Source organism: Cibotium barometz, chromosome 62 (assembly GCF_041138505.1).
Source record: "Cibotium barometz isolate CiBa-2024 chromosome 62, ASM4113850v1, whole genome shotgun sequence".
Classification (NCBI taxonomy): Eukaryota; Viridiplantae; Streptophyta; class Polypodiopsida; order Cyatheales; family Cibotiaceae; genus Cibotium; species Cibotium barometz.
Genome location: NC_141107.1, coordinates 8,981,082 through 8,996,879, shown reverse-complemented (window position 1 = coordinate 8,996,879; position 15,798 = coordinate 8,981,082). Strand labels below are relative to the sequence as shown.

The following is a 15,798-nucleotide window of genomic DNA, read 5'->3' as shown; positions in this document are numbered from 1 at the left end:
GCCAACCACCTTTGAAGACGCACTCTCGCTTGTGCAGAGTGCAGAAATGAAGCATAATGGTGGCAAGCCCAAGACTTCCCAGCCGGCTTCTCCCAAGGCTATCGCCTCGGGGGGCAAAGGCTCTTCCTCAGGACAGAGCCCGGGAGCCTCTGGCTCCAAGAACTCGAACAATTGGTCTAAGCTTACTCCATACCAAAAAGCGGAGGCAGGCAAGATAGGTGGCAAGTTGAGTGCTAAGGAGCTTTCTCAGTACAAGAAAGAGGGTAGGTGTTTCTTTTGTCATACAAAAGGACATACTTCTCGGGAATGTTCTAAGAAGCCTCCAAAGCCCGCTACCGTTGTCTCCACAACTTCCGTGGTGAGCTCAGCTCCCACACAAACCCCAATGGTTGCCCCTAGTTCTTCAAATCGCGGTGCTTCAGTTGGAGCAATTATTAGCCGGGAGCTTGAAGATAAGCAGAAGGGCATCCATGACCAAGAGTATGAGCGCAACGAACTGCTCAAGTCCTTTGGCTACATAGGTGGCCAGAGAGTTGTCTTGTTTGAGAGCGGCAGCTTGGAGGATGTGGTCACGAAACAGGCCACTAGGCGTGCCCATTTCGACTGTGTGTCCATTTCGACCTGACTTCGGTGGACAAACAAGTTGAGGGTTTTAGCACAGGCATGACAACGAGCGTCAAGTATGAAGCTCTAGGTGCTAAGTTGTTATTCAGGGCATAGAATTTGTGCATGATTTTATGGTTGCCCCTCTTGTAGGAGCAGACATAATTTTGGGTATTCAGTGGTTTCACAAGTTTCTTCCAGATGTCAAGTGGGACAAGCACACGTTACAGATCAATCGGAATGTGTCAAATGCCCCAGTGACCATTAAGTGTGAGCTAGGAATTCCGAACTTTCCGCTCATAAGCCACTTGCAGGCTAAGCGAGCAATCAGGAAAGGGCGCACAGTGTGCGATTATATACATCTAGACAGCCCAGACGGTGGCCAGTGCTTCCGAGAAGTACTCGGCTCTCCATGAAGAGTTCCAGAAGATTTTTCTTCGGGACAGTCTCCCTTCCCAGCTCCCCTCATCTAGACCGGAGGACCACAAGATTGACCTTCTCCCAAGCTCGGAACCCCCGAGCAAGTTTCCGTATCGCCTTTCCAAGGCAATGGAATCGGAGTTGGACCGCCAACGCCAAGAATTGTTGCAATGTGGCTTATCCGCCCGAGTGTGTCGCCATTTGCAGCACCGATCTTATTTGTCAAGAAGAAAGATGGGTCTTCCCGTTTGTGTGTCGATTATCGTGCACTCAATAAGCTGACTATCAAGATTAGATTCCCGATGCCTCGAATTGATTATATTCTCGAGAGGCTGAATGGAGCAAAGGTGTTCTCGAAACTTGATTTAAAGAGTGGGTACCACCAGGTGAGGATTGTGGAGGGGGACATCCCCAAGGTAGCCTTCCGTACGGAACGGGCCTACTATGAATTTGTGGTCATGCCATTTGGCTTGACGAATGTCCCAGCTACATTTAACCGCATGATGATGCGTGTTTTTCGGGATTTGATTGGAAAGTGTGTTCATATTTTTGGACGACATACTGGTATTTTCAGTTACGGTTGAGCAGCATGACATTGATGTGGAGAAAGTTCTTAAGTTGCTGGAAAGCAACGAGCTCTATGTCAATGAGAAGTCGGAATTTTGTCTGTTCCAGGTGCATTACTTGGGATATATAATTAGTGCCGAAGGCATTCGACTTAATCCGGCTAAAGTGGCCGAGATTGTCAATTGGGAAGTACCTCAGACAGCCTATGACATTAGATTCTTTGTGGGTATATGCCAGGCATACTCCACCCACATCGACAAGTTTTTTGACCTCTCGGCAGATCTCACCGATCTGCTAAAGGGTGTGAAGACAAGAAGGCAAAAGATTCGAATGACTCCACGAGCATTGGAGGCGTTCAAGAACCTCAAGGTGGCTTTATCAAAAGCACCTTGTTTAGCACTTGCCTCGTGGGACGAACCATTTTAGGTGATCACCGATGCGAGTAACATCGCAATTGGAGGTGTTTTACAACAGAATGGTCATCCAGTAGCTTACGTGTCTTGTAAGTTACTGCTCGTAGAGAAAAATTACTCAGTCCACGATCGTGAACTCCTAGCAGTTATACAAGCCTTGAAACATTGGAAACATTTTCTTTATGGCCGTGACTTTGAGGTTCGCACTGACCATCAGGCATTACGCTAGATTCAGAGAATGCCAAGTGCACAGTGGAGTGATCGACAACACCGTTGGAGTCATATATTCCAGCAATTCGGTGGTATGATTGAGTACCTTCCAGGAAAGGCCAATCCAGCGGCCGATGATTTGAGCAGGAAGGGACAAGTGACTTCGATTCAGACCACTAGACTCGATCTTGTTGGTACAGGACTAGATGACATGAAGCACATGTACGCGGATTCCGAGGAATTCGGTACACAGTGGGAACATGCATTGGATGCCACAGGACCATGCCACTTTCTGATACGCGATGGTTGGCTTTTCTACAAAGGCCGACTGTGTGTCATGAAGTCGTTCAGGGCAGCTCTTCTCCATGATGCCCATGACGCCATTACTGGTGGTCATAGGGCATGAATTCGACTCTAGAGAAATTGGAATGGCAATATTATTGGCCAAAGATGAGGCGAGATGTGTTTACATATGTACAACGCTGTGATATTTGTCAAAAGGTGAAAGCTCCTCGTGGAAAGAAGATAGGGTTGTTATAGTCCTGGCCGATTCCTGAGGGTCCTTTCCAAGATATTTCAACGGACTTTGTCACAAATCTGCCTCCCAGTCCGAGTAAGCGTAATACACAGTGCTTAACTATTGTTGATAGATTTAGCAAATTTGTTATGCTTATTCCTTGCAGGGCCAATGTGACCGCCGAGGATGTTGCCTAGTTGTTCATTCGGCATTGGTACCCGATTGGCGGGATTCCTAGGACTATAGTGTCAGATCGAGATGCCAAGTTTACCAGTCATTTTTGGAGGGCATTCCTTGATAACTTTGGTACTAAATTGAATTTTTCCAGTGCATTCCACCCACAAACGGACAGCCAGACAGAGATTTATAACCAGTTGGCCTTTGATGTGCTGAAGTGTTATGTCGACGATCAGCAAGGTAAGTGGGAATCTTATTTGCCTTTAGTTCAAGCTGTTTTGAATGATTCTTTTTCTTCAGCTATTGGCAGGACTCTATATGAGGCAGCGTTTGGAAGACCTTTCCAGTCGTTTTTGACCAGGACCTCGTCTTCAGTACCTGAAGCGAACAGAGTGACGGAGTCTTACTAGGAGATTTTAGAGTCAGTGAAAGACAGATTGGCTAAAGCGCAAGAGGCCTACACTCGACATGCCAATAAAGACCGAAGGGATATGAAGTTTTCGGAAGGGGATTGGGTTTATCTTCGGATTATGAAGCAAAGGTTGAAACAGGTGGACAAGCGATGCCCAAAGTTGTCTTTCAGAAGCTTCGGACCTTTTCCCATTCGAAAGAAGATTAATGAGGTGTCTATGCAGTTAAAGCTACCTCCGAGCTGGACTATGCACGATGTGTTTCACGTCAGTTGGTTAAAGCCATATGCAGGTCCAATCCCTTGAGAAGTCAAAGACGAAGCGGAACCAGATATTGTTGATGAAGCAAAAGTTATGGTTCCAGAACAGATCCTTTTGCACCGTTTCAAGCATGGCTCAGGCCGAAGACAAAGACAGTTCCTCACGAAGTTTCAGGACCGAGGGACCCACGAAGCGGTATGGCTCGACAAAGAGTTTTTCGAAGACTATCCGACGTTATTGATGGATTATTTGGAGGCTATGCAGCTTTCGTCAAGTTAAGCAGAAGGGGATGTCACGTGCATCCCGCACTTGGATGCCACGTAGACACATCTGTACAGAAGGTGCAGGACCTGGGATGGTAAACTGGTCCCATGTGAGTCCAGTCCGAGACGAGTCAGCGAGGGATCCATCCCAGTCGTCCGAGGTCAGGTGTGCATTGTCGTGCACAGGAGTCCAAGGTCAGGTGTGCACAGCCCTGCACATGAAACAGTGCCAGTCCGCGCTGTGAGTCTCCCTCTGGAATGATGTCAGTGATTCTGTGTATTTGGTATGGTACTGGATGCCAGATCATTGAGTAGACAATTAGGGTTTGCATTTAGGAAAAGGGGCCAGCCCATAGGGCTCCCCAAGTCCTTGTGTGGGCATGGGGATAGGGTAAACCACCCCCATGAGGGCCAAGAAGGCCCTGGCTGAACCCACCAGCCAAGGAGGGGCTGTAGGACAGCCCTAAGGGCAAGCTAGGGGAAGCCTACAGGCTGTACAGCCTAATCATGGCTGTAAGAGCAAGTTTGGTGCAGCCCATACAGGCTGCCCAGTCCCCATACAGCCTAAGACAGTGCCCAGCCCCTAGAGAACCATGCACCTGATGCCCAGGAAGCCATGAAATGATGCGCAGCAATTTTATGGATTTTTCCAGCATTATATGCTCATTTTTCCAGTCGTGGGCTGATTTATGACAGCCGACTGTAGTGTAGCTGGCTGACTGGTCATCCTGGAGTAGTATAAATAGGAGAGCCACAATTCATTTGTGTTATCTCATCATTTACCAAGTGCCCAAGCAAACCAGGGCTAGGACAGCCAAGAAGTTGCTAAATGAAAGGGGTGGAGGACTGCAGGTCAAGGGTCTGCACAGATTTCTCAGCCAAGAAAGGTCAAGATTACTGTATTTTCTTTTCAGATTTACATCATTCTAATAAAGCAAATACACCATCCGTGGTGGGGGCCCTACAGAGGGTATTTGGGACCCAATATTGTGTCCTTGCCGCCCTTGCTCGCCGCCTGTTCGCTTCGCTGCGCTACTATCCGCCACCCTTGCTCGCCGCTGTTCGCTTCGCTGCGCTATTGTCCGCGCCCCTGCTCGCTTCGCTATTTTTCACTGCCCGCAACTCTCTCGCCTCCCTGCTCACCGCCCTCTCTCCCGCCTGGACTGGCTTGCTAGCTCGCTATGCTGGCCCGTTTGGGAGCCCTTCTGCCTCCCTTTTCCCACCCACCCTTGCTCAGGCCCCCAAGGGAGCAACAAAAGTGTTAGGTCTCTCCGAGGTACATTGACATGGCCAAGGGTGCAAGCAAAGAGGAGATAGTCAAAATGGAGGATAAGCTGAACATCTCCATCAGAGAAAACAAGAAGACGGCGGACTCCGCCATCAACAACATCATCAACTGACTTTCCAAAGTCGAGAAGGAGATCGAAGCTTTACAAAAAGAGAAGGAAGCTTTGAAAAGGGAGAAGGAGACTTGGGACAAGGAGAGGGAGAAAGAGAAGGAAGGAGGGAAGAAGGAACAGGACACTATGAAGGAGGAAATCGACATACTCAAAGCGGAGGTGATCTCTCTATGGGACCGACCACCACGGGAGGAGGGGGAGATTGTGGAAGTTGACAAAGAAGCCATCAAAGAGGAACTCACCAAGGCAATCACCAAGAGCCTAGAAGGTAAGATGGAGGCAACAAGGGAGGGTTGGGTAGAAGTGGTGAAGAGGAACATCAAAAAGGAAGTGAAAGAGGATGCCCAAAAAGAAGGGCTCCAAATCGTCAACACCACCATTGAGGAGAAGCGGATGCGACATGCTTGTAGACTCAATGTGAGAGTCACAGGGATTCCCGAGGTAGCTGACTCTACCCCCGAGGGGGATGGGCGGACACTATGCACACGACTTGGATACTCACATGAGGGACCCCCCCCCCCCCCCCCCCCCCCTTCAAGCTTGGAGGGCCGAGTAAGACATGATTCCTCCTTGGTCAAAGGGGAAGATGATTCCTTGAAAGAGGAATTACATAAAGGGTAAAGCAGTGAGCGTTATCGGCTTGGAAGAAGAACCAGAAGTGATGCCTGTAGCAAAGAAAACCAGAGATTTTGTCAGTGGAGAGGTTGGACCCAGCTCAAAGAAAGGAAAGCAAGTGGCATTAGAATTGACAAAACAGTCAAAGAAGAAAGCAAGGAAACCAAGGAGACGTTCAATGTAGTAGACCTGCCTTTAGGGAAGGAACAGGAGCAATACGACCTAGTGAAAGACCTGGCTCAACGAAAAGATGATATCACTTTTGGTTAGATAATGGGTATGTGCCCAAAGCTGAAGAGGGAGTGGAAACGAGCAGTGAATCCCAACAAAAAAGTTTCTTCAGAACCACTCAGGGGAGTGATGTTTGTTGAGGAACTACCTAATAGATGTCCATCTTTTGAAGCTTGGCACCAAGGTGTGGGCTTGGGTGAAGCCTATATTGATGGGGGAGCACAAATTTGTGAATTACCTAGTCTTGTATGGAAAAACTTGGTTTGAAGATTGTCTCTTAATTTGGTTTTAGGATCAGACTGGCAAATCATGCTAAAGTGAAATGTTTGGGCATTGTGACTAACTTAGATGTGGAAGTTTTTAATGTGCATTAGATACAGCATTTGTGATGGATATTATGGGTACTTTGAGATAGCCATTGCACTTGAAGATAAAGAGAAGACAACCTTCATCACACCTTTGGGTTATTTTTGTTATAGGGTTATGTCGTTTGGTTTAACAAATACTCCTTCTTGGTACCAGCAAAGATCAGATGAAGTACTTGCACCATTCTTAGATCACTTTGTCAAAGTTTTCTTAGATGACATTTGTATTTTCAGTTTAAGGAGTGAACATTGCAATAACCTGGAGCAAGTATTCTACAGGTTGGATTCAAGGGGTGGGTAGTTGAATCCCAAAAAGTGCTTTATTGAACAGCCAAGGATTAAGCTTCTCGGGCATATGGTGTCCCAAAATGGGATAGAACCAGATCCAGATAAGGTCAAGTCTCTCATTTTGTTATCTTCTCCTACTTCTACAAAGCAATTACACACTTTCATTCAAAAAGTGAAATATATGTCAAGGTTCATTCCTTTGCTGTCTCAATTGCTATATCCACATCAGTAAGCAATAAAAAAGGATTCTTTTCAGTGGGGTGAGGAATGTGAAGAAGTGTTTGGCAAGGTCAAAGAAGTGTTGGGGGAGCTTTCAAATGTAAAATCTTCTGAGTTTGACAAGCCATTTTATGTGAATCCTTCCATTGGGACAGATGCAATAGGGGCTATTCTCTTGCAAACAAGGGAATGAGTCCAGGTATATGAGACCGGTTTATTATGCAAGTAGAGTGAAGAATGAAGTGGAGAGGAGGTATACAGAGGCAGAGCTTGTGTCGTCAAGCTTAGTTTATGCTTGTAGGAGAGTCAGAATATACTTGGTACCCAAACCCTTTGTAGTGTTAACTAGTTCTACTCTCTTGCCACAGCTTATCAACAATACTAACTTGTCAAGAAGTATGATGAAATGGATAGTTGAGTTGCAAGAATTTGAGTTCACATTCTTGGTTGAGGAGTCTGCACGAGCTCCTTTAGTTGATCTACTCACATACAAAGAGGGGCCAATCTTGGTAAAAGAGGTAGAGAAGCAAAGAAAAAGAATGGAAGACCAGTAGCTTGTTAATGCTCATATACTTTTTGTTGATGGCTCTTTCAAGAAGAGCTTAAATCAAGCCACTAGAGGGATGATGATTTTTGATCCGCAAGGGAAGGAAGTGCAAAGAGAAGGGCTTTAGCTGGAGGCCAAAAGCAACAATGAAGTGGAATATTCAGCCCTATGTCAGAGCTTAAAGGTCTGCCTTAGCCTTGGAATCAAAAGGATTGTAATAAAAGGAGATGCTTTGTTGATAGTTAAGCAGGTGTTGGGAGTGTGGAGGACCAAGCATGTTCATCTCAAGGCTTGGTACAAAAAGTGAAGAGGTTACTTGGACGTTTTGAAGCTTGGAGCATCCAACATATAGACAAGGAACATAATCACGAAGCACATGAAGCTGCTCAAAATGCAATTGTGTCCTCGGTATTTGTAGCTAAGGTGGATGGATCTTTATATCAAGGAAGAGAATATCTTCATAAAACAGAAGCATTCCTCATGACAGGGAAAGTGTCTCAGGATGTGCCAAAAACAAAGAGGTTGTTGGAGGTGGCAATTCTTGTAGCTACTCTCGGGTTATCGCATGACTAGAAGTTGTGGTGGATTATTCCATATGCAAGAGCATGGGAAGTTGAAGAGCCATATATAGGGTGTGGTGGCACCTTGTCATAGATATCTCCTCCGGCCGGTTTTTTTTGGGGGGGAGAAACGGCTAGGAGATGGGAGCCTAGCCACCGACGTTGCTCAGTGCCCTAGGGTGGTGTGTGTGACTTTGACATGGTATCAGAGTTTGGCTTGTGTGGCCCCCTGGGCGGTCCTAACCTCTGTTTGATCGAGGTGCTCGAATTGAAGGAGGGTGTTGGAGGTGGCAATTCTCGTAGTAGCTACTCTCGGGTTATCGCATGACTAGAAGTTGTGGTGGATTATCCCATATGCAAGAGCATGGGAAGTTGAAGAGCCATATATAGGGTGTGGTGGCACCTTGTGATAGATATATCCTCCGGCCGGTTTTTTTTTTTTTGGGGGGGGGGGAGCAACGGCTAGGAGATGGGAGCCTAGCCACCAATGTGGCTCGGTGTGGTGTGCGTGCTGCTGCTGCGTGACTTTGACAGAGGTATCATTTTGTTAAGAGGTGTCAAAAGTTTTGTCTTATTAATGATGCTTTGTTTATGAAAGGGCGAGATTTAGTGCTGAGAAGAATCCCATGGAGAGAAGAAATCTATTGTATCTTGGAAATGAATCATGAAGGAGACTGTGGAGGGCATTTCGCGTTCAAGATCACATTGTAGAAGATACTATTAGAAGATTATGTATGACCCTCTATTCAAAGGGATGTACATCACTGGTGCAAATCATGTTTCTAATGCCAGAGGATGGGAAGAAGAGTACCGAAGTTTGAACCCAGAAATATCATGCTTGCTTTTAACATCTTTGAGAAGCGGGGGATTGATGCAATTGGACCATTGCCCATGACTGCACGTGGAAAATGTTACATACTCAAGGCCATAGATTACCTATCGAGGTGGGCAAAAGCCAAAGCTACAAGAACAGTCAATGCAAAAGAGGTATCCAAGTTTGTATATGAAGGGATTTGCTGCTGTTTCCGAATACCATTAGAGCTCCTCTCGGATAGGGGACCTGGTTTCAGAAGTGAGTTGATGGATCATTTATGTGAGAAGCTAAAAAACCAGCATAGGTATGCCACTCCATACTATCCTCAATTTAACGGGATGAATGAAAGATTTAATGGGAAATTGATACTCATGTTAAGCAAAATGACACATTCTCATGAAAGGACTTGGGACTTAAAGCTCCCTTGTGCACTCTAGGCTTATAGAATTGCAGTCAAGGAGGGTACTCGCTTCTCTCCTTTCCATCTTTATGGTGCTGAAGCATTGTTGCCTATTGAGGCGGAAGTAGCAGCTTTGAAGTTCTTGTTAAAAGAAAATGAGGAACCACAACACTGTTTCAGGAACAGGCTCCTTGCACTACAAGTAGCAGAGTTGGACAAGATGCATGCTTTGGAACACTATCAAAAGACTAAGAGCAAAATCAAGGTACTACAGGCTGCAGATTTACAGCCAAGATGTGCCTACAGAATTCAGTCTTCTCTCATCATTCAATAAAGAAAATACACTGATCCTTGGTGGGGGCCCTTCACAGGGTATTTGGGACCCAATTAAGTGTACCTTGTCTTTGTTATACTTCTTCTCTTTCTCTCCCCCTCTCTCTTGCACTCTTATCTCCGCTACATTGCGCAATCATCAAGAACCAAGGTGTTGAATATTCATTATCAAAGTATAATCCTGTCCGTAAGCTTCCGCATGTTACAGTGGTATCAGAGCTTTGCCTTTTGGTAAAGAGATTCAGTAAGAAAAAAAGAATATTTTTTTTTCGCTTGTGTGGTTGGTTTTCAACACTGGTTGCACCCCCATTCCGGTGTGACTCCTCTCCCTCGAAGGACGGTTGGTCTACAGTCTTTGGCTTGCTTTTTTTGGAAGCCTATAAATGCTTGGCCTTTGGCCATTGTAAAAGGATATGAAATAATTGGGAGATGAAAGTGTGGACTTCATGGAATATAATAGAGTTTTTTTAATAAGCTTTTGAGGCTTTGCTTTGAAGGTCTACGCGTAAGTTCATGAAAGAGTGAGCATTGTGTGCCGACTTCTTCTATGGGCTATGAGAAAGAGAGAGAACCTTGAGTTGCTGTGCTTAACCAGGCCACCATCACGGTCATCATAATCATCATTGAGGTTGTCATCTGGATGGATGAGTCGGCGCACGGCTGCGAGCAAAGAAGGAATAGCACGGGAAGCGCTGCTTTAGCTTGGCAAAAGGCTTTGCAAGCACGTGAAGACGAGTCGCTTGCTTGGCTAGTGGAGGTTGCTTTTAAGCCCTTCACTCGTTGGCAAGGTTTCGAAGCTCTTGTGCGCCGCGCCTTACACCTTTGGCCTTTGTGGTGTGTGTGGTATCCACACCTTTTGGTGTGGTTGGCGCCTGTCTCTCAGGTTTGGTCACTTGGTGGGCCACTTGACTGGTTTCCGTGGGGTTGGCAGGGGTGGTTTCTGTGCAGCCGGGTATGTGGGGCTTGGCCGGGCCCAAGGGAAGCTTCCCACCACGGCTGTTTTGTGAATCTAAATTTTCTTTTAAAAAAAAATATAAACAGGGTTGAGAAGTCAGAAAACAGCCCGTGAAGGGGATTATTTTTGGAAGGAATCAACGGTGCTTTAAAGTACATGACGGTGAGTCTTTATTTGAAAAGCGTTCATGCATGCTTGACACTGATGTTTGTGGGCTTCTAGACTTTGGTTTTTGGGGACATTTGAAGGATAGGACATTACTAGTGGGTGTGACAGTGCGGACTAGTCGGGGCAATATCCTCTTGACGGTTCCAATGAACACATTGATGCATTATATACAGATCCTTATACGCGTCACAGTGTTTTTTTTCCATTTTTTAAATTTCCTTTTCAGTTCTTCCATGGCTCGGTATATCCATGGTACCATTGTACTACTTATGGTCTCATAGACCCTTGGGGTCCCATTGACGTTACTATAACTTTTTCTCTTTCTCTCCTTCCCTGAGATGGCAGCTCTCAAAAGTTGCATTTTTTAAGATAACGTGTTTACATGGCATTTTTGGACTCTTAAAAAAAGATGGGTTGGATGTCTAGGATAGAGTGGTCTTTTAGGCTTTCTTTAGTTAATGCAGCCCACAGATCAGAAACTGGAAAAGGAAAGCTTGTTTGGAAGTACAAATTTAAATCTCTATTGGTTATGTATCACTGCACATGTGGAGGTCAGCAAAAACTGCGCATGTGGAGGTCTAGGATAGAGTGGTCTTTTAGGCTTTCTTTAGTTAATGCAGCCCACAGATCAGAAACTGGAAAAGGAAAGCTTGTTTGGAAGTACAAATTTAAATCTCTATTGGTTATGTATCACTGCACATGTGGAGGTCAGCAAAAACTGCGTGCAAAGTATGATAGATGAAGGTTGCTCAGGGAAAGGAGGTTGTGCTGGTGATCATCCCATAAAGACAGGCCCTTGCTGGGAATGGAATATACTTACAATTAGTACAGTGAAAGGGATCTTTACTTCATTTTCTTCTCTTACAACCTATATTTAAATTTTGTGTCTTTTCAAGAGTGGTGCTTTCGCTTTGCATGTGGATGTGAAACACCATCGATGTGAGTTTGTGAGAAGGCTTCATACACATGCTTACAGATTTCTTTTACATAATGTTTCAGTGGAGAAATGCCTAAATCCAGAATCACAGTCGAGCTAGATTCAGCACGAGCAACATGGATATCACATGATGTTGCATTGTTCTCAACAAAAACAGGAACTTTGCTTCTTCTCTCTCTGATATATGATGGCAGGTAAGGTTTTCTATTAATTATTTGAAGCTAGTAGTGCAATAAATAATTGGATCATCCCTTTTCATTTTAGAGGTTGCAATGCACCCATGGCATTTCACTAGGGGGGAAATTTATTGCTTGAAGGCGTCAAGTTGCTCATGACTTCCTTACAGGAAAACCAATTCGGTCATCTCACTGTATATATGGTTAGCGATGATGTGTTAAGGGTTCTTATCCCTTAGGCTGTTTTGAGCTTGTTGTTTGAGAGCTTTGTTAGTTACTACTTTTGCAGACAGCAGCTCGTAGACATTTATCTAGCTCTGTTGTTATTTACAAGTAAATTTTAACCTCTTCAAGCTATTTAGGGCAGTGTAGAGTTCTCTCCTCCTTCACATGATCGTCTTTAAAAAAGAGTTATACTTCACAGGGCTGTGCAAAAGCTTGAACTTCTGAAGTCAAGAGCCTCAGTGCTTACCTCGGTAAGTGGTCATGTCATTAGCTTGGTAAATTAAGTGGTGTTTTTTTTTCCATAGCCTGACTTTATGCGTTTATTTGTGAAGTGCATCAGCATGCTTGGAGACATGTTCTTTTTCTTGGGTAGCCGGCTTGGGGATAGCTTATTTGTTCAGTTTACTTGTGGCTCGGATGCCGAGGTGGGTTTCTAAATGACCTTATCCTATGTAATTGGTTTTGACTATGTTCTTAATGTTCTTATATTGACGTACCTTCAGATTGCAAAATTACATATTTACTCTACAGAGAATACATTGAGTTTCATATTATGGACATGATTTAGATGACCCAATGGATGGTAACTGTGTTTTAATGGCTCCTCACAGCAAGAGGATGCTGATGGGGATGCAGCAATGCCCCCAGCAAAGAGACTGCACCGTTCATCATTGGAGGATACACAAGATGGTGTTGGCGTGGAAGAGTTATCACTATACCATTCTTCTTCAGCGAACACAGACTTACTGGTATGCATATTTTGGAATTTTAAATGATCTGAACTTGCCAAAATTTGTGCCATTGCACACAGACATGGCTGAGGACCTGCAGTCTTATACATATCTGCAGCAAAAGAATTTCAACTTTTTGGTACGAGACTCGTTCATAAACATTGGTCCTTTACGGGATTTTGCGCATGGCTTGCGGATGAATGCAGACCCTAATGCTTCAGGTGCTGCAAAGCAGAGCAACTATGAGCTGGTAAGATCTACATTCAATGTATCATTGGGATATAGACAAACCCCTTGCAGTTTTTGGACATAATTTAGGGTTGTTTTTCTTTCTTTCTTTTCCCATCCCCCATTGCCTTGTATGATTGGTCTTGGGGTCCTACAGTCTACTTATCCAATGTGCTTTAAGAAACTCACCATTGTAAGCTATTGGTCCTTCAATCTTTTCCTAATTTTTAAGCTTGGATATATTCCATTCTTATGAAGGCATAGGCAAACATGCAAAGCCTTTGAGAATTTTATTGAAGTGGTGGTATTTTGTGATCTGATTGTGCAAAGGGTGCATATGAATAGCCATCAATCTTTAAATATCCCTCAATTTATCAGCTTGAATATGTTCTAATTTTGTTATGAGTGCACGAAAGTTTTCCAATATAAGCTTGGAAAGTGGCTCTTTTTGTGACAAATGTTGCTTTTGTTGCAATGCCTCTCCTACAGCAATTAGCCAGACGATTTTATGGCATATCGAGATATTTGGACACAATTCAATTTCACTTCCTGTTGTAACTTTCAAACTCGACGCCATGGTTGTTATGATCTGATAATAGTTGTTTAGACTTGTTTACAAGCATAAAACTGTTGAAACCGTAGGGTGTTATCCAATTTTGAGGAGATAGCATGCACTTTGGTTATCAGGCTAGTCATCATTTGTAACATCATTTAACGACTTCCCTTTTTTTTTTTTTCCAAGAAAGGCTTCTGCTATCTCTTAAGGAAAGGCGTGTGCTCGATGCAGATTACAACTCTCAAAAGATGTACAATTGCAAGAAAACCCTCATATAAAGTCAAAAAACCAAAATTGTTGTGCTGTATCTAGCCCAAATATGCTAGTTGATGATGCTGTTTTTAAGCTCTATCCCTGGTCCACGGAGTCCAAAGTGGCACTGTGATTGAAGAGGCTAGAATTGTCACAATCTGAAAATGAGTGAGCTGGAGTGGTAGGCCAGTGCCATCCTCGTAGTGTAAAACTGGCCCCACCAAGCGATCGACCCCCAAGGTAATGGCCCAGAATATTCTGGGCTCGGAGGTGAACCTTTTTGTTGGTGTTGTTCTCTAGAGTGGCCTTCTTGGTATGCACTTGTATTTTCTTGGATGAAGGTGGTTTATTATAATTGTAAAAACACTAAGCTTTTTAAATTCATATGAATTAGACTAATGACTTGAGTCCTTTCCCATATCTCTATTCCTTTTGCCTATTTGTTGGTGTTGTCCTTCGAGCCCAGTTCAATGGCTCATCCTAGAGAAAAGGACATTTGTCCTATCACAATGCCATCTCAAAACACATCATATGAATTGAGTAGCTAATGCTGGTTGATTCTTTGCTTTCTCTTCAAGTTCTTTGTAAATAATGTTTGCATCGCTAGCTTCCACATACCAATTTGGTTATTTCCGGAAAGTTGGATGGTATCCTGTTACTTGTCTAAGAGTTCAATTTTAGTAGCATTAATGTGCATGGATAGGAATGCCTTACAAGCTATTGCAAATAAAGTGCATGGAAAATGTGAATGAAACTATGTGTGAGAACTATATCAGGTAAACTTATTATGTGAAAGCATGTGTGTGTACCATATGTAGTTGGGATAGTATTTTGACTGCCAGCACCATGTTGGAAATATCTTTTTTTTTCCTTCATCCAAAAGTGGCTATGTAACAAGCTTGGCCCTTAAGATCTTAATAGTTCACTTAATTAAAACAATGATGCAAGTATAATGTGTTCACAGCTTGCTACATACATGCCAGAGTAGGAGAGTGAGAAGTCAAGCCTTGGACTGATTTGTGTTTATTGCTTTTGTTTGGGCTGAATCTACTACTCTTTTTGACTTGATCTTCTATCTCTTGACTGCTCCCAAAAAGCTTGTAGAAGATGTGTAGAATGAGGAGAGAGAGATTCCGTTTATTTGTAAAGGTAGGCCATCTAAGGTGGCTAACTTTGTATTAGTTGCGTTTATTACTTACATTAACTTGGGCTTGGCATTAAATGCATCCACTTAGTCTCTTTTGTCCCTTTTTAGAGTAGGACTGAAAACACGGGCTGATTCTCTGCAAAACTGGAACCCTAACCCTGACCTTCACCCCAACTAGTGGTCTAACCCTAATCGTAATTTGTAGCTGCATGACATGCATCCAATGATTGAGAATGATGCATGTGAGTAACCCTCTTGTGTAACTATGACTAGTTGGAAGTGCAATCATTTCCAAATCTTTGCTTTTGAATCTGGATTTGGATGAATTGGACTTAGTGCTACTCTAACAATTGGAGGGTTTGAATTGGGATCTTGATCTAGGTCTGGCTTTAGTGTGTTGTACTTCTCTCTCAGACATTGCAAGGCATCAGTAAAACCCATGATTCATTGTACAAAGTAACACATCCAATGAATGATAGAGAACGAGAAGTGTGGAGGAAAGTTCAATAAAGAGTGCATCAGGTGGATGTCATTATGGGTGTTGTATGATCATACGGGTGTGGTCTACAATAAGGAGAAGAGGCTGCTGTCCAAGATAGTTCCTCGACACTTGGAGCTTCAAATGAAACCTGTGATATGCAAAGGTGGTTGTGCGTGTATGTTGTATGTTTGGGCTTATGGAGTGGGACGAATTGGAGAATTCGAAGTAATATCTATATCTTTGACTATTGCCTTTGAGGTTGATTGCAAATATAAGTTTTCACAAAATAATGAAAACAGTTCTGTGGTTGAAAATTGGATATACCTTCT

The 15,798-nt window shown here is 43.9% G+C and overlaps 1 protein-coding gene across 7 annotated transcripts in view; it reads left to right on the top strand.

The window, feature by feature from the left end:
- The window catches only part of CPSF160 (cleavage and polyadenylation specificity factor 160), a 135,690-nt gene that overhangs the window by 28,459 nt on the left and 91,433 nt on the right, over window positions 1–15,798 (top strand). For 4 of the 7 annotated variants that reach the window (XM_086795164.1, XM_086795163.1, XM_086795161.1 and 1 more), the window contains exons 8-12: window positions 11,736–11,867; window positions 12,274–12,325; window positions 12,407–12,499; window positions 12,686–12,823; window positions 12,924–13,055. In XM_086795164.1, coding sequence (XP_086651290.1) covers window positions 11,736–11,867; window positions 12,274–12,325; window positions 12,407–12,499; window positions 12,686–12,823; window positions 12,924–13,055 — 547 coding nt within the window. Of the gene's footprint in view, window positions 1–11,735; window positions 11,868–12,273; window positions 12,326–12,406; window positions 12,500–12,685; window positions 12,824–12,905; window positions 13,056–15,798 lie in introns of all 7 variants that reach the window. The other 3 variants (XM_086795162.1, XM_086795159.1, XM_086795158.1) reach the window with 1 other exon arrangement.